General features: G+C 57.9%; 1 protein-coding gene across 3 annotated transcripts in view; it reads left to right on the top strand.

The window, feature by feature from the left end:
- PSD (pleckstrin and Sec7 domain containing) overlaps positions 1-17,973 on the top strand; it is a 47,231-nt gene extending 29,258 nt beyond the window's left edge. For all 3 annotated transcript variants that reach the window (XM_062606760.1, XM_062606761.1, XM_062606759.1), the window contains 10 exons: positions 509-621; positions 1,432-1,490; positions 2,044-2,133; positions 11,534-11,577; positions 12,871-13,049; positions 13,867-13,937; positions 14,471-14,628; positions 14,965-15,109; positions 15,742-15,885; positions 16,157-17,973. In XM_062606760.1, the coding sequence (XP_062462744.1) occupies positions 509-621; positions 1,432-1,490; positions 2,044-2,133; positions 11,534-11,577; positions 12,871-13,049; positions 13,867-13,937; positions 14,471-14,628; positions 14,965-15,109; positions 15,742-15,885; positions 16,157-16,396 (1,243 nt within the window). In that variant the 3' untranslated portion in view covers positions 16,397-17,973. The remainder of the gene's footprint in view (positions 1-508; positions 622-1,431; positions 1,491-2,043; positions 2,134-11,533; positions 11,578-12,870; positions 13,050-13,866; positions 13,938-14,470; positions 14,629-14,964; positions 15,110-15,741; positions 15,886-16,156) is intronic.
- The last annotated feature ends 76 nt before the right edge of the window (positions 17,974-18,049 follow it).

Below are 18,049 nucleotides of genomic sequence, written 5' to 3'. Positions count from 1 at the left end.
ATGTGTGCATGTGTGGTGGCCACCCAAGTGGGTCCCAGCAGACCATGTCCTCTGCAGCTCTGCACCCATGCAGAGATCTGCAGGGAGCAGGCAGACCTCATGGCTCCCACGTGGAGATCCTCTTACCTCTTAAATAGTGGAGGGTGATTCCAAAGTGGTCTCTCAGCCACACAACCAAGAAAGCATCCCTGCTCTTAATTCAATAGTCAGTGTGGTTGGGTGACAGGTAGGTTCACCTATGCCTGGCTTTCCAGGCCTTGACCCTGGACCTTCCTGATGTAACCCCCACCTCCTTTCCCAGTGTAGTTCCAGTGTAGACCTACAGTCTGACTGTAGGTCTCTGCAGGGTATGGTGCTGTGGGCTTGAGGGGAGTCATGCAGCGCACTGGGCTTCATCCAGTACACACGGGGGTCTGCAAACCAGAAAGCACAGCTCTGCTCCTGCACAGGGTGGGTTGGAGAAGCTGCTGGTGGGTTTCATGTGTCACCAACACTCCTGCTTTTTCAGGTCCTTTCTAAAGGAGCTGGCCTTGATGGGAGAGACACAAGAGCGAGAGCGAGTGCTGGCTCATTTTTCCCAGCGCTATTATGAGTGTAATCCCAATGCCATCTCTTCAGAAGGTAAGAAACTGTGCATGTCTCTGTGTGTGTTTCAAGCAAACCCATGCATTCATCATCTCGGTGAAGGTGCTCAAACTGAAACCAGAGAGCAGGCTGACAGCCTATACTGACACCTTATGAGACATCCCCGACTGGGAGACATCATTTACCTCAAATGACAGATGCTTTCGATTATAAATAAACAAACCCCAAACCTCTCCTTTTGGATTATGCATAATTAGGGCTCAACCCATCCTTAATTCTGACCTTGAGCAGATTAGCACAAGAGGCAAGAGAAGGCCCTCCTCACCAAATAGACCCCAGCTCCCAGACCCTCGGCTCAGGCAGTGGCCAGGTGAGAAAACTCAGGTGCCTGGCACTCGGGGTGGCACGGACACCCACTTCGTGCTGTTTCATGTCTTTGCGCCTCTCCTGTGTGTGTTCACGTGCTTTGCTCTGGGCTGGCTCTGGGGCAGGTGAGGTTTGGGCTGCCTGGCTGGCAGGGGGCTGTGCCAGTCCCACCTTGCCGTGCTAGGAGCTCTGCAGGAGTAGCTGCAGCATTGCTGACTGGCTGAAGGGACTGCAGGCTTGGAAGGGAGTTTGTACATTCAGGTTTGGGACCAGCTTTAATTGAGTGGTCTCCTACCTACTCACCCACGTGCTGCCACCACCACACTGACTGCTGTGTGCCTAGGGTGGGAGGAGGGGGCTCTCAGGGCTTTCCTGGGGGCTCAGAGCCCCCATGCCCTGCCTGGGGTGCTGAGGGGCTGGAGCACCGGCTCCAAGTGCTGAGCTGGGGGTTCTAATTCCTGCCCTGTCCTTGTGCTGCAGATGGAGCCCACACCCTCACCTGTGCCCTGATGCTACTCAACACAGATCTGCATGGACATGTAAGTTCCCACTGCCAGAAGCCCCATCTGTCCCTGCACTGTCCCTGCACCCACTGCCCTGAACCATAGGTGCTGCAGGAAGAGTGAGGATTTGCAAGAACAGAGCCTCGTGAGCAGGAGACACGGGACCCTGGGCCTGTGAGGATTGGTCACCCTTAACATGTCTGGGGAGGAGTGAGGCTGAATGAGAGGAGGGGCTGATGACGGAGGGATGGGGCTTCGGAGGAGATGCACTGAGCTGGAAGATGTGGAGGTTGGTTGAGGACAGAAGAATAAAGTGGACAGGGAGAGAAAGCGGGAGTGAGACTCCAAAGCCGGCTGCCATCGCAAGTGGGTAGCACCCAAATTAGAAAAAGGCTATTTAAAACTCCCTGAGCCAAGGCAAAGCCAGCAGCTTCCCCACCCCTGCAAGCAGCCTCCCTGAGACCTGGCTGGGCCCTCACCCCGCTGCAGGGATAGGGGGTGTGTTCCTGGGCTGTGGGACCTCTTCCAGCCAGCACTGACCCCTGGCCCAAAGGTAACCCCCACGTTTCTCTCCCCGTGGCTCCCCCAGAATATTGGAAAGAGGATGTCCTGCTCCGACTTCATTGGCAACTTGGAGGGACTCAATGGAGGCACTGACTTCCCCAAGGAGCTGCTCAAGGTAAATTCAGTCTCTCTCTCTGGCCAGACAAGCAGCAGGAGCAAAAGTGAGAGCTTTGGGCAGGATCACGTGGATGGTTACCCGGGGTGCAAATGAATGTGTTCATACTCGTACAGGAATGGTGGTGGTCCCTTTGCCTGCAGTTTTCTTCCTATCTTGCTGAGGAGAACATGGGCTGCCCCATTCCCCCAGGAGGATGCTGGAGCTCCAGCTGGAGTCCTGATTCCCTCACTGACCTTCCTGTGCCTACATCACAGGCAAGGGGGCATGTGTTAGGGTCAGCTTCCTAGGGTTGGTTTCCCCAGCTGCAACAAGCGTCTTTGTGGTGTTGACCCCATGGTACTCAGCCTTTATTGCCTCTCTGGAGCACTGGAGCCCAAAGTTGTGGCCAGGCCCTGGGACTGGAACCATCTCTGTTGGCAGAGGGAATGTGTTTAGTGACAAGGGCAAGGCATGGTGATGGAGCGGGTGGGCTCCTGGTTAAAGCCCTGAAGCCGGGAACTCGCCACACTGGTGTGAATGGGGGATTCCTGCCTTCTCCCTGCCTGGCCCAGTTCTTTGTGGCATTTGGCCAGGGAGTGCAGGCAGCATTCAGCAAGCACCTCCAGCCTTGGACTGCTGTGCTTCTCTGCATAGCCTGTCCTCGAGAGGGTTTTCTGAGCTGCTGTCTCTCCAGCTTGGGCCTTGGGAACAGGCGTAGCTCCCATGGGATCTGCTGGGCAGAAACCATTGCTGCTGGTGAAGCACTACAGTTGGCAAATTACTCATGATGTGGAAGATGGGTTCCCACAGGGTGCCGGAGCCATGTCAGGGGGAGAGAGTTGATGGAAAAAAAGCAACAGAGGGTGGCAAGCTGAGCTCCCTGTGAGGGTCTATTCCTGGTTGCGTTGCTTGCCCCATCATTATGAGGTTACCAGCAGCTCTCAATAGGGCTGTCTTCCCTCTCAGCCCACGCTTTGCCAGTAAAGGGAGTTACTCAGGGAAAAAACCTCCTCTAATTGTAAACCCAACTCCAGAAACAGCTTTAAGCACCCAAAATGGAATAGAAACATCCAAAATAAGGACCCTGAACCCCTGCCCTCTAAAGCTGCTGTGCTCTGGATCATCCAAGCTCTTCAGGCTCCTCGGCATGCCCCCTTTGCTGCCCCCAGCATGCCATGGTCAAGTATTTGCACTTCAGGTACTGCCCCGTCCCTGTTAAACTTCACCCCCCAAAGTACCAGCTGTCTAAAGATGCGAGATCAAATTATCCCATCAGATCCCAGCCAGTGGGAGATAGGCTGGTGAGGAAGTGCCATGAAGCCACAGGCTTTCCCTCATGGGTAGAGACGAAGACCTTTGCTGTGTGTAAGGGAGTGGGGGAGGCTGCAGCGCTGCAGCACAGCCCCACACAGCTGTGCCCGCAGCCCAGCAGCAGGGAGGTTGCTCTGCTAAAAATGGCCTGTTCCCTCTGCAGCTGCGGTGCTTCCCACCGCCGCTTTTCAGCCGCCTCTGTACGGGAGCTGTGCTGGGGAGGGGGGCGAGAGGCAACGTGAGGAGCCGTGTGTGGAGCAGGCTGAGCTCCTCACCTGAAACACCACTGTGCTTTAGGAAGACCCTGCTCGTGCAAGGAGGAGTGGGTTCCTGGGGTGGGTGAGATGGGGAAAGTGCTGTTGGCCTGTGCTGGGGAAGGAGCTGGCAAGGAACCATGACTGATGGGGCTGTGCCTCTCCTGGGCAGCCTTTGCCCCTTGGCCAGGCTCAAGCCAGAGAAGACCCTCTCTTCTTTCCGCTTGCTGCTTTCAGCTGCTTGGTGCATTGGTCCTTGCCCAGGTTCAGGGGGCAGAGAAATGGGGAAGGCTGTCCTGCTGCCCTCCCTGTGTCAGCCTGGGCTAGCCCCATTACCAGGGTAGGATGCTGCCTCCTCAGCAGACCCGGCTGGCAGGCCGTGCCTGGGGACTGAGGCTCCTGTGCAAGCGTGCAGCACAGCTGGCTGGCTAATTTTAGTGCTCCAGGAGCACACGCATTTCCTAAGGGCAGCAGGGGAGGGGAAGGGCTGGCAGGCTTCACAGGAGCTTCCCAAAGCTTGGGGCAGGACCTAGGTGGCTGCAGGGGACACAAGGCCACCATCCCCTGTGACTCTGGGGACAGCAACAAGAATAGACCCACAGGGAGCCTGGGCATTACCTTCATATCTGGCTGCTGGGAGACCCAAGACAAACACAGCACAATGCCTGAGAGCGAGCGGCAGCTTGAGTCAGACGATAACTTTATCTGCTACTAGATAATAAGTGTAAACAATCCCAGTTTTGTGCAGGAGAAACGAAAACACTTGAAAGCTTGTGCTTTCACAGCTGAGCTCCACGTCCCCCTCACTGGCTGTGCTTTGCTGTGTCCTACACGGCACTCCAGTGAGCTAAGGCAGTGATGCCTTACCAGCGATGCTCCTTCCCTCTGGCTCTGACACCTCCCCTGGAGATTTGTACCCTGCAGGCAGGGCTGCCCGGCTCTCCAGTTCAGGTGTCTTCCCACTAGGGCAGGGAGCTATGCTGGAGATACAAAAACCCATGCCCAAAGATGCCTATGTCTGCAGGCTTGGACCCAAACCCCTGTGGCCAAATGAAGGCAGCTGCCCATGCAGTAAGGAAGGAGGCAAAGCAGGATGTCCTGGAGATGGTGATACTTTGATTAGCTCTTGAGATATTACTCTTCTCTTGTCAGTGTGATTTTAGCCTAGGCCCCCTGGGATTTCACTCACTCTTGTTGGTTGTCTGTTATATTTGAGGTGTGGATTTGATTTTTACATGATTGATCACTTTATGGAGCCTTAGCTCTTCCCCACCTTCCTTACTGGTTTAGCTTAACCTTGTGCTTTTCTGGCTGGCAGAAATGCAGTATGTCCAAATGAGGCCCCATTTCTCCCCAGTGCTGATGAGTGATTGCAGGAGTGAGCCAAATCTGTGCTGCCTTCCAGCCTAGGAGCCCAGAGCATTTCACAGATGTTAATGAATTAAGGCTGACAATGCAGTCGGGTCCCCGGGGGAGGAAGGTAGGATGGGCCCCCACCTTCCAGCTTAGAGGCACAACAGCGGGGCTCAGACGCTCGGAGTGCTGGGTAAGTGAATATAATGTGGGAAGAAAGCCCCAGCTCCCACCTCTGAGCTATAATCATGGAAGCGCTTGCTCAGTCGGATCCCCTGGGCTATGGCTTTTTTGTTTTCCCTCTTTCCCCTAGGAATAATATGCTCCCTGCTCCTGTGGCTCCAGGGGCAGCCCATGTGCCAGGCACCCATGCTCCCTCCCTCACAAGTTTTGCCCCGTGATCACTACACCAAGCAGTTAGGACAGAGTGGAAAATTTCCCCTTCTCCACTGGCCATGTCTCTTACTCAGTCAAGCCTAACTAAATTACGCATCGATCCTCATGCCTTCTGCAAGGATGCCCAGCCTTTTGCTTCTTCACAGTGAGAGCTGCCTGGAGCATCTGTGTCCTGCCCTTAACCAGCTGGGTGTCTCCAGCCACTCATTTTCTAGCCTGAGCAGAAGGGACAGGCAGGAGGGTTAAGTGTGGGATGGGCACTAGAGATTGAAGGTCTGATCATACCTCCACTGGGCCTCTCTCCTACCAGCTCAGCCCTTGGAGGTCCCTGGTGTGGGCTGGGCTGCGGTAGCAGCTCTAAGCCTGCCCAGCTGGCACAGAGTGGAGGTGCTGCCCGGCCTCTGGAGCACAGAAGATGTCACCACGGCTGTCCCCCAGCCCCATGGACCCGAGAGGGTCCATCCCCCTGCTCCCACTCTCCGTGCTGGAGCGGAAGCAGGGCAGGGACGGGCAGCTGGTGCACCGGGGGCAGCTCAGGCACCTCGTGTGGCATCAGCGCCGGGGATGGTGTCGCCCCGGGCGGGATGCTGGCCGCTATCTCCGCCGCTCGGCTCGGCTCTGCCGGGCGCCGCGGGTCGCCATTGGCTGCGGCGGGCGGGGCGGGGCGGGCTCCGCCTCTGTCGGGCAGCAGTCGCCGAGCCCTGCCCGGCCCGGCCCGGCTTCAACAGGCGGCGGTGGTGGCGACGGGGGCCGCGGCAAGCAGGGCAGGGCAGGGCCGCCGGGCACCGCCACTTTCCCCGCTGCCGGCGGCAGGATGATCGGCGTCAACAGCATCAATAGCAGCGCGGGGCGCATGCGGTCCCGCTCCATGTGCTCGGTGCGCTACGGGCGCAACTACCGCGGCGTGGAGACCTTTTGCTACGGCTGGCCCCAGCGCTCCCGCACCCTCAAGCCGGTGCTCTACACCGACCTGGTGGTCAGCCGCCTCCAGAGCCGCCGCAAGAAGAAGCCGGTAAGTGGCGGGCCGGGGGAGAGGGGGGCGCCGCGAGGGGATGCGCAGCGCCCTGCGCCCCGGCGGGGACACGGGCGGATGGATGGGCAGACGGACAGACACGCCCGGACAGCCGCCGGCCCGCCCGCTGCACGAGCCTCAGCCCTGGCGTGGATGTAGCGAGCGGCGAGCCCCGTCTCCCTCCCCTGTCCGCTCTCTGCGGACCAGGGTCCCCATCAGCTACCCCTCCGGCCGGGGGTCCAGCCCTGCCATTCCTCCCATATCCCACCCCAAGCATGAGGGTAGCGGGAGCGCGGCGAGACCTGGGTGACATTGCGCCGCTCGCCGTGGTTTGACAGCAGCGCTAGCTGAAAAACATCGCTGCGAAAAGAATCCAGGACAGAGCCGTACCGCTGGGACCAGCCCTCCGGCTTAGCATAAGTGACAAGCTCTGCGGGCTCCCTGCCAAGGGCTGCACTGAGCCGGGGCAGATCCGCACCCGCTGGGGCTGCGGGGAGAGCCGCAGGCAGGGCGGAGGGGCAGCGCGGCAGCACAGGCTCCCTGCCGAGCGGAGCTGGAGAGGAAGGAGTGGCTGCCTGGACAAAAAAGGGCTTTTTACTGCCAAGTGCTTGCTCGCTGTGGGCCGGTATCCGTTTTGGAGGTGCTATGCTAGTGTGCAATGGTCCTAGGTGGGGAGAAGGAAACAGGCTTTTCTCTGGGCACGTCCTACCTCGGTCGGGTGTCCGTCTCCAGTGTAACAGAGAGAGAAGAGTCATCGCCTGCCCCCCTGTTGCAGGCAGGCTGGGGCAAAGCGGGCAGGGGGATCCCAGCATCGCCTGGGCAGCCCCCGTGGTCCAAACCAGCCCAGTGGGGCCATCAGGGCCATGCCAAGCAGCTATGCTGTCATAGCGCAGTACGGTCTGGGGGCAGCATTAAGTTGTGACGCACTCGGATGGAAACATGCAGTTGGGAGATGCTTGGTTGTTGCTTCCCGCGCTGTGGGGCTGTACTGGGAGGGATGGAGGGATTTACTGCCCTTGGGGTAGTAGTTGGCTGAGCAAGGAATGTTTTAAAAAATGTTTGTGCAGCTTATGATGTTGCTGAGGCAGGGATGGGTAGCCGTCTCCCGCTTCTTGCTGTTGCCTGCAGCAGGGTGGAAAGTGACACAGGACATTGTCCCTGTGACAGCCCATCCTACAGTGAAAAAAGTCTGTCCCCAGGACAGCTCTGCTCAGTGTGCACTCAGGAGCCTCTCTGCAGTGGAGGGGAACATGATGTGCGCAGCAGGGTTGGTGCGTGCCAGGTGATGAGTTGTTCTTGAGAATGGGTTGTGCATGCTGGGCAGCAGAGGTGCAGATGGGGCTGCCAGGGTGAATTAGGGACCTGACATAGGTATGTTCTGTCTGACATACAGCCCTGATCTGACCGTGCCATTCATATCTGCGCAGCTGTGGGGGTCTGGGTGCCTGGGGGACCTGACAGAGCTTTGTGACTGGGTGTAGAGAAAGATCTTTTGCTGATGAAAAGTTGGGGAAAGCCAATAATTGAGCTCTCATCTTGAAATGCTGCCAGTCATGGAAAGAGGGAGAATGACTGCAGGGAGGATGCTTGGGGGCTGTGAAGTCTGTCTAGCAGAATGTCACAGAGCCATGGCTGGTCACAGGGCCAACACAGGAGGAAGGGGAACTTTGACCTGCACAGGGCATCTTGCAGTGCTGAGAGCTGGGCACTGTGTTGCTTAATGCAGGAACCAACAGAATGGAAAAGGGACCTGTCTATCCATAACAGTTTTGATACATAAAAGGTGCACCCCAGAAAGGGTTAAAACTCTCTGTCAGATGCCTAAATTCCTGCCTTAACCCTCCTCTGCTACTTAAGTGCTGGGCTACAGCCCTCCATGCAGCCTGTACCAAGGCTGCATTCAGGCTAGCTTGCTGCCCAGCTCCCCAGACCCAGTTTTGATCTGCTCTGAGCAGAGGGGCTGAAGGGGAATGTCTTCCACCTTCCCACTTGTGCAGGACTGCCATAAGCAGGACTGGTGCTAAGGCTGGAGCATCAGAGCCACCTGCCTCTTGCCCAGTGCAGCCCCCCACTCTTCCTGGAAACATTTACTGGAGTAGGATGTTTGCTAGAGGACTCGGGGACGTCCTCTCAGCCTGCTTTTAGGAGGAAGGGCACCAAAGAGAGATGTTGTTGATTCAGTGAGAAATCCCGCTGGGACAGTATATTCCTAGGTCTCTTCAGTGTTGCGCATGTCTAGGACAGAGCTGGCTGGCTGTCCCGGCATGCTGCAGCAGTGAGCTCATGACCCAGCCATGACAAAAAAAAAAAGCAACCCAGCCATACTTGGGGTAGGCCACAGTGGCATGAAGCCAGCACCCTGCTTCCTCTTGGGTGCTTGCAAGTTCAGAGGTGCCAAGAGGTGCTGTCCTTTTGGCTCAGGGGGAGTGAATCCATGGAGCAAACACAGCCTGGAGAGAGGGACCTGCTGAGGGGTGAAACTGGTGACCCTACTCTCTGCTGATGTGGTTGTGTTAGGCTTCAGGAGCCTGCACTGCCTGTGGTTCCCCAGCAGAAACAGTCAGTGCACTGAAGAACCCAGAGTTTAGTGGACTGATGGACAACGGTACTACCCTGGAATCAGAAAAGCAGGATAGACTTTGTGGCTGAGTCCAACAGCTTTGTTCCTGAGACAGGTGTTGGCTGGGGGTGGCATTTAGCCAAGCAGAGTCTTGGCAGGATATAAGTGTGAACGTAAAGCTCTGCATTGCCCTCTCACAATCCCCTCAGTCCCCCTATTTGCCTCTCACTGTCCCCCTGTACCAGAGCTGAGCAGCCTGTGCTCCCCGTCTCTGAGGTGGGAGTACTTAGCAGCTCCTGCCCACAGTGGGCTTGTGCGATGCTGTCAGGGCTTGCAGCAGGGCAGCTCCAGCCTTTTGAAGCCACAAAGCAGTTCAGCCTTTGAAGTGTTTGCTGGCCATCCCAGGGCCAGGTTTTTGTAGCAAGGTGCTCTGCCGGGCTGTTCTCCGGCACTGTGCCATCCAGAATTATTCTCTGAGCATCTTCTGACATCAGCTCATTCACTTGGTGTTTAGCAGCATCTGCCTGCAAGCCCTATGGTAGGGTTGAGGACCATGGTCCCTTCCAGTGCAGCACCTCACCTTGCCCTCCAAAATCCCTGTTCAGCTGGCTCACATCTCCCTTCCTTGGGGAAAGGGAGCTGATCCCTCTCTGTATCACTACTGAGCCAAGCCACATGTCCTGTTCTGCCTGCTCTTTCCGAGGAGCTTTTCTGCTGTTCCCAGTCCCCACTTCTGTGTGCTGGTTTTTCAGCCTTCTTTTTGTGTCTGTTTGTTCTCAGCATCTTTCGGCTGCATTCTTGGCAGTGAGTAAGATCCCTTCTGTTTCCCATGGTGACTCCTTATCATCTACACTGCTCTGAGATGCCTGCTTCTCCCCCTGCTCTGCTCCCAGGTTATGTTCAGCAGGACTCTGGATTGGCTTTTTTTTTCCTCAGGCTCTTTTCTAGGTCTTTTTGCAGTCCATGCCCCTGCCTGCCCCACTGGCTTCTACCCCACCCCCCCACCTCAGCATTCTGCCCCTCCAGCACCAGGACTGCGTGAATGGGACTGGGGTCTAATCTTCTCTCAGGTGCTGAGGCTGTACCCCTTCTGTAAGCCTCCTGTCTTCCCAGCAGACAACTGAACTCTGCTTCCCACCTGCTAGATCGCGATGATCCCTTTCCTCCTCTGAGGAACAAGAAGAGGAAAGCAAGCTGGTGCTATGCCAGCGTCTCCTGACAGGGAAGTGCAGGAGGAGCTGGTCCCCGCTCCGTCCTGGCCTCTGTGCCTCTTGAGGGAGTGATGGATGTCCCTTCCACAGACACTGCTGTGGCCTGTCTGCTGGACGGCTTCCCCATGCCCCTGCATGCCTCCAGTTGTGCTTTCTCAACCACCAGTAAGATCTCTCAGCAGCCTCTGGTCCAGTGATGGATGTTGACAGCTGCCTGAACAGCCTGTACAAGACTCAATTATTTTCCTCCAAGGATGATGCCTTCCAGATCTCGCTCCGAAGCCCTCTGCGAGCGCTGTGTTGAAACCCTCTCCAGAGCCTCTCCAGCTGCAGAGCCTTGCTGAGTGCTTCTGGCTTGTGCCCAGCTCAGACCGGACAAACGCTTGGGAGTGGGGCCCTGGAGCATCTCATGTGCGCGGGATTAGCTTGTTCCTGTGCTGAGATGCAGGCAGCAGTTCCTGCCTTCATGGTGTTTGGATCCTCAGGGAGGGCAGGGTGCTTGGGGGTACAGGGAAGAGGGTAGGGACAGGCCACAGCCACCCCAAGCAGCAGCCACCCAGCAGTAGGCAAATACCCATCCTGCCTTGATCAGCCACAAGTTCCTCTGAGGGCCTCATGAAAGACAGCATGCTGGTGTCTCTGCAAGTCCAGGGCCAGTGTCATGCTGAAATCTCCTGAAGCCTAAGTGTGCTCCAATGGGAACATTGCATTGCTGCAGAGCACTGGGTGCTGCCATGAGCTGTCTCTGCCAGCCCAGGACATGTAGCTGATTGCAGGGAGGTTGCTGGCTGTGGTATGTTGTGGCGTGGAGCTACTAGAGGCCCTGGAGCAGCCTGAAGTCCTGCCAAGCACGATGTGGACAGGCACCATCAAAATGCATCCAGAGGGCTTGCTGTCCTGGGGTCCAGGCCTCCTGAAATCTGTGCGTTGGCCAGCTTGGGACACCTTGGAGCAAGGAGAAGTGGTTGTCCCAAGGACTGGAGATGTTTGGTATATCTCGCCATCATGCTGATAATGCTGTGCATCCATCACATGCAGGTAGAGAGGGAGGGGAGGAGGGTGGAGACAGCCAGGGTTGTCCACAGTGCTGTGCCTGGGCTGTGTGTAGGGTTGCAGGTCCTGTGTTGCCCAGGAGAACGTGTAAGCCTATAGCCCTGAAACAAGGTCAGCCGACTTGCCCAGCCAGGACATGTGGACCAGAACAAAATGACCTGGGGTTGCCTTAACCTCCAGCACCCTTGAGTTTGCCCCTCTATGCCCTGAAGCAACCCCTGGGAGCTTGCACTACTCTCCTGCTGACCGCCTCTTCTTCCCTTTGCAGACGCTGTACGGCTCCATCAAGAATGAGAAGCTGCAGTGGGCCATGTGAGTACCTCTCTGGGAGATGCTGCTGTTCCCTGGCCCGGGGTGAACAGCAGGGCCATCCTGATGGTGCAGGGGTTTCCTCTCTCCTGCTGTGCTCCCTTCAGAGCATCACCCTGCCCCAAAAGCCTTTATCAGCTGTGATGCTGCAGAGCGAGTGCTCCTGTGGGGACATGGGAAGGACAGGGAGATCGGGATGTTCTGGGGATGCAGGGAATGCACCCTGCCTGCCCTTGGCACCTCCATGGGGACCCCTTCCCTGGCGTGTTGCGGGAGGCAGCCCGAGCCCAGCTCCCTACGGCTTTGGCGTTGCTTCTTGGCTCGGCGGCCGTGTCCAGGTTGGCAGCGGCCAGGCTCTGGGGGCCGTGGCTGTGCCGGGGCCCCGCGGGGTGCCCGCACCCTCGCCCACAGCTGCCATCTCCAGCAGCAGGAGCGGCAGCGCCCGCGCTGCGGGGATTAATCAGCCCGGCGGTGCCGCCAGCACTGAGCCAATGCGCTCGGGCTGCTGCCATGGCGACGCCGGCAGATGCTGAGGGGTTTAATTAGCAGCAGCGGGTCTGAGGGAGGGGGAGGCAGAAGCTCTGGGCTCCCACATCTTCCTGCCGGGCGGGGGGAGCAGCACCGATGCAGCCTGCTCGCAGCGCCAAGGGCCATGACCTGGAAGGACAGAGCTGCCTCCTGGTGCCGGGGCTGCCTGTGTCCTGCCCGCACATGCCCCTGTTCCAAGCTGGTGCTGTCTCAGGCCTCCCACCACAGGCTCCCCGCACCCCTTTACTGGTAGCTCTCAGTCCCCATAGTCCAGCTGCTGCCTTGAAGGCGTTCAGACCACAGCCTGAGTCTCTCTTGGGGGGTAGGTGTCCTTTCTAGACCCTCACTCATGCCAACTGGGGACGTGCATGCCCATACACCATGGACCAGGGGGCTATTGTAGTGTCAAGCCCCAGGGTGCTGTTCCACCATGGCCCCTGGCTCATCGTCAGCCCCAGTCCTGTCCAAGAAAGCTCCTTGCTCCCTGGGGCAGGCAGGACCACCCTGAACCTGCAGCAGATACTGCCATGCCTTGTGTTTTGAGGGGCCAGGCAGCACCACAGCTGACTAGAGGGACAGGACACAGAGGCATGGCTGGTTATGGGATGCTTGCCAATGGTGATGGGAGACTGCTCAGCCTGGTCTGCTGCTCCTGTCCTCCCTTTCAGAAACTGGGCCTACAGGTGGCACTGGCAAATGGGAAGCTTGGTATTTGCTGTCCCTAGCAAGGTAACAAACCCTTTCCCCGCCCAAATCTGTGCCTGGCAGAGATGAAGAGGAGCTGAGAAAGTCCCTCTCAGAGCTGGCAGATCCCAACCCGAAGTCCATCAAGCGCATCAGCAGCTGCAGTAACCCCTTTCTGGACTTCTCCCAAGACTCCAGCATTGCCACCTACAAGCATGGTCTGTTAGTGCGCAAGATCCATGCTGATCCTGACTGCAAGAAAAGTAGGTACCTGGGGATCCCATAGGAGGGACTCTGGGTGAGAGGGCACCAGTGGGTTCCAGAAATACTACAGGGAGCAGAGCAGGAGTCACTACATGGTGTCTGACTGTAGCATCATGCCAGCCTGCAGCATCATCTCCCTGTGCCATGGCTGGCTGGCTGTGCTGGACATAATTCAGCCCCCAGCTTGTGGACACTCAAAACCTCTCCGTGCAGTCTTCAGGGCTGGGCAGAGGCTGAGATGGCAGCACAGCCCCTGCATGCAGTGCTGGAAAGGAGTCAGGCAGGGAGGTGGGTTGGGCCCCCCAGGAGATGTACCCTTCCCACAGGACAGTGGGGACAAAGGAAGGTACCCTGTGGTGTGATGAACAAGCTGCACAGTGGGTTGGGTGCTGCCAGGCACGTTCACAGTTTCTACCATAAAATCCCTTCGTAAGGCCTGTCCATCTAATGCTGCCTTGATCTGATTAGATGCAGCCTCCCTCCAAAGCCAGCATTACCTGGCAGGTGGCGGCACCTCATCCCCGAGTGGGGAGGCAGTGGTGAGGCTGAGCGTGATCAGGGGGCAGCGGCTCAGCAGGAGCACAGCGGTGCAGCCCCGGGAGCAGGCAGCAGGCAGCCCCCCTCCAGCAGCACCATCTGCCAGGCCCGCGGCCGGCACAGGCTCAGGTGTGCGGGGACAGTCCTGGAGTGCCGCCCTTCCCCGGGGTGGGTGATGTGCGTCGCGGCAGGGCTGGCTGGAGGAGGGTGGGGATGGGGGTGCCTTCCCCCCACCGGGTGCTGCGGCTGATGTATGCACTGCTCTCTTCTCCCTGGCAGCACCTCGAGGGAAGCGCGGCTGGAAGTCCTTCCATGCCATCCTGAAGGGGATGATTCTTTACCTGCAGAAGGTAGGTAGCAGCAGGGCTGCCCACATCCATGCCAGGGAGAGGGATCATCCCCAGCCCAGGAGGGAGGTCATGGCAGTTCCCACAGCAGCATTGCAGAGCCTGGCCTAAGCAGATTCCACAATGTCTGGTTGAGCTGTTGCTCGGGACCTGGTGGCATCCCTGTTCTGGGGGTGCTCGGGCTCAGCCTGGGCAGTGAAAGCAGCTGCCAGCTGAGGGCCCTGAGTGCAGGGGCTTGTCTGGGGATAGAGGAGGAACCGGGGTCTTTGCCCTGGGCAATGTGTGGTGCTGCAGCTCCAGTTTCATGCAGGCACAAACTTGCCCAGCTGTGGGGCTACGGGGAACAGCCACCATGCTGTGGCCAAACCCATGCACCTGGGCTGTGCAGCCTCTCCGCATGTGTGTAGCATGAGCTGCAGACAGAGCTCACAGCACCTCTGCTGGAGGTGCTTGCCTGCCATTCCTGCAGTGTCACAGAGCTGGCTCATGATGGGGTGCATCCCTAAGCTGGCTCTGAAACACCCTGTGATTCGCAGGAGGAGTATAAGCCAGGGAAGGCTCTGGCAGAAGAGGAGCTGAAGAACGCTATTAGCATCCATCATTCACTTGCCACGCGGGCATCCGACTACAGCAAGCGACCCAATGTGTTCTACCTCAGGACAGCTGACTGGAGGGTCTTCCTCTTCCAAGCACAGTGAGTTCCTCAGGATCACCAGCTGGGCCACACGCTGGGGCGCAGGGGCTCATATGACTGAAGGGGTGGGTGGGATTGACATTGAGGCTACATTGCTCTGTCCTGTCCCTTTCTAGAAGGAAAGGGAGTCACTGTCAGCACTGTGCTTTGCTCAGCTCCTCTTCTTCCCACCCTGATGGGCTCATGATGGCCCAAGTCACTGTGGGCAGAGCCCCAGGTGCTGGCTGGCCAAGGGCCAGAACTGAGGAGCACGGATCTTATGCAAGGCAGCTCCCTCTGCCTGTGACATAGATGGTGCCACTTAGAGCTCCTTTGTGCTTTGACCTTTGTTCCCAGGAACCCTGAACAAATGCACTCGTGGATCACACGCATCAATGTGGTGGCAGCCATGTTCTCTGCACCCCCCTTCCCCGCAGCCATTGGCTCCCAGAAGAAGTTTAGTCGCCCGCTGCTGCCCAGCTCCTGCACCAGACTGTCCCAGGTGAGCCATGGGGTGAGGAGCATGGGGCAAGCCCCCTGGATCTGCTGGTGGCACTGTCCCCTGCAGAGGGACCCATATGGTGCCCCTTGCCCAGCTGCCTCTCAGCAGGGTGCAGGGCTGGGGGAGCATGACCATGGAGACACAGAACAAAGGGGTGCTGAGTTTGTTGGGGGTGGCAAGGTCTTGTTCCTGACAGCAGGGGTGGGAGACGGGCAACGGAGTCAAGCCTTGGAGGAGAACATGGTCCCACAACACGGCTCGCAGGGTCCTGCCAGGACCGGGACCTTGAGAGGCCGGGGGATTAGCTGGCGCTCGCATGTGCCAGGGCAGTTATTCATAGAGCAGAAAGGATTAAAAACACCAGCCTAGTTTTAGAGAGGATTAAATTCTTCTGCTTTAAGACTGCAGCCAGCCCCCAACGAGGCAGGAGCAGATTGCACCCAAGGGCCTGTGCTTTTGCCTGCCCTTAACAAAGGAAAACAAAACAAAACCCAACCCAGGAGCAGAGGCTGAGATCCTGGCTGCACCTAAGAGGGGAAAAACCTGTTCTGGTCCTGGCTGTTCACACTACCAGAATGGGGGAAGAGCAGAGGGCAGAGGCAGGGCACTGACATGGTGCCACCCTTCCCCAGGAAGAGCAGGTGAAGAGCCACGAGACTAAGTTCAAGACGATGTCAGCAGAGCTGCTGGAGCATCGTACCTCACTACCTGAGAAGAAGGTGAAGGGCAAGGAGTATGAGGAGTTGAAGCAGAAGGAAGAGTACCTGGAGTTTGAGGTGAGCTGGGAGACACACACACACACATCCCACTACCCTCAGCCCCTCTGTCCCTGTCTGCTTGGCCATCCTGAGTGATGGGACTCTCTCCCCCATCCCCACCTGCTGAATTGCACCATGCCACTGCTATGGTTCAGGACCATGAGCATCCCCCCCCACCCAGGAATGCTGGCTGGTGTGGAGGGACCACAAGTATCCCCTCGCTATCCTGGGGTGCTGGCTGAGCTGGCCCAGCTTCCCAACCCCTCTTTCTGCTGCACTGTGCCCCCAGAAATCCCGCTACGGCACCTATGCCATGCTGCTGCGGGCCAAGCTGAAGGCCGGCTCCGAGGACCTGGCAGCGTTTGAGTCTACGCTCTTCGATGCAGCGGGTGGGGAGGATGATGGTCTGAAAAAGTCCCGCTCCAGCCCCTCACTCAACGTGGAGCCCTCCAGCACGGCCACCAAGGTGAAGCGCAACATCTCAGAGCGCACCAGCCGCCAGCCCCCCTGCCATCCCCAGAAGTCATAAGCGAGGGGCATCGGCCACCCGCACTGCAGCTCCGTTTCTGCCCCCCGGCACCGGGGTGGAGGCCACGTGCCTGCCAAGATCCTGCATGAGCCGTCCATCTGGGCTGCGTGCTATGCAGGCACCAGCCTTGCAGGGCCTCTGCCAGAGGTGGTGGCAGAGCAGGACAGTCCCTGATCCTCGCCTGCGGGAGCTGCCCACTCTCTCAACCCCATCAGACTTGGTCCTCCCCCTCCTTGTCCTGTGTGTGGTTGCAGGAGCTCATGCCGATGACAGGGACCAACTGAAACCCACCCACTGGGCTCAATTCTTCAGTGGTTTAAGAAGTCCAAAATGCAGCAAAACAAAGCCAACGGCCGCTTCTCCTCCAGCCCCATTGTGCCATGGGGGGCAGACAGGAGGGGGCCAGCTGTGGCCTCTCCCCTCTCATGGGGCTGGTGGCCAGGGGCATCAGGGCAATGGCACCTGGCCCCCTCCCTGCCACCTCTGCACCCTCCCCGCTTTCTTACAACTTTTGACTGATTTTTGTGATACAGTTTTGCACTTTTTAGTACCAGACTGAGCTGACCACCGGGGAGGGTTTTTTGGGGGGCTACTTTTGATGCTTTTGGGGAACTATTTGAACAAAAAACCAAACAAGCCACAAACCCAGCCATGTCCTGTAGGCACTGCATTCTGGGGGGCAGGAGATTTTTACATGGACTCAGGGGGAGGCCCAGCTCCCCATCCTGCAGCAAGGTGAGCATGGGCTCCTGTGTGTGTTGCTGCCTGCTCCCCAGCCCTGCTTTGGCACCAGCAACCCTTTGGAGATAGCCCTGCAGTTGCCGGCAGCCTTGGGATGGCATCACCCATTGTTGCACTTGTGGCTGCATGGGAGGCTGATGCTCCCATACTTCATGACCCGCCCCCCAAACCCTGGCAGCTGGACCAGCCCCATTTGTATCGCCTGGGTGTGAGCATCATACCCGGGGCACACTGGGTAGCAGTGTATGTACTCCCACAGGAAGTGACCCCTGACGCCAGGGTTGACTTGAGGGTCCTCACAAGCCAGCTTTCCTTGTCATGATCCTCCTCCAATGCATGGCTGGGGTCAATGCATGCCAGCAAAGCCTGGTCCATAACACTGTGCAGTCCTCGTGCTGCAACAGCAGTGGTGCAGCCCCTTCCTTGGCCATGGGCTCCCTCCTTGCCAAGGTGAGGGCAGGCTGGGGCAGTCCGCAGCACCCCAGGGGCTGGAGGATGCTTGGCTGGAGCAAGGTGCTGACGGTGCAGCAGGACCGCAGGAGTGCCTGGGGTGTGCGCGGAGGGGTCTGGGGACAGTGGAAGGGCTGCGGGCAGGGGGCTGGCACATACACACTGTTCTCAGCCACCCAGGACCCGGCTGGTTTCAGCACTGACTTTGCGAATGTGTCAAACTTTTTATTCTGCTCTTTTAAGTCTATTCCAAAAAAAAAAAAAAAAAAAAAGGAAAAAAATATAGAACAAGGAAAAAAATCCACCCTTGCCCCAGGCGGCTCAAGGGGGAGAAAATCCTTTGTACAGCTTCTTCTCTCAGTTACTTCAGTAAAACTTGCTCTTCACTTCTTGTGTGCGCTGTGGTTTCTCCCCCATGTCTGGGGACAGCCCCAGCATGGAGTGATGGTGAGGAGGCAGCCT

This window comes from Pezoporus occidentalis, unplaced genomic scaffold, assembly GCF_034315485.1.
Source record: "Pezoporus occidentalis ecotype Australia unplaced genomic scaffold, CSIRO_AGI_Poc_V1 ctg98, whole genome shotgun sequence".
Classification (NCBI taxonomy): domain Eukaryota; kingdom Metazoa; phylum Chordata; class Aves; order Psittaciformes; family Psittacidae; genus Pezoporus; species Pezoporus occidentalis.
Note: the sequence above shows the minus strand (reverse complement) of the source record. Positions and strands in the feature narration are given on the sequence as shown.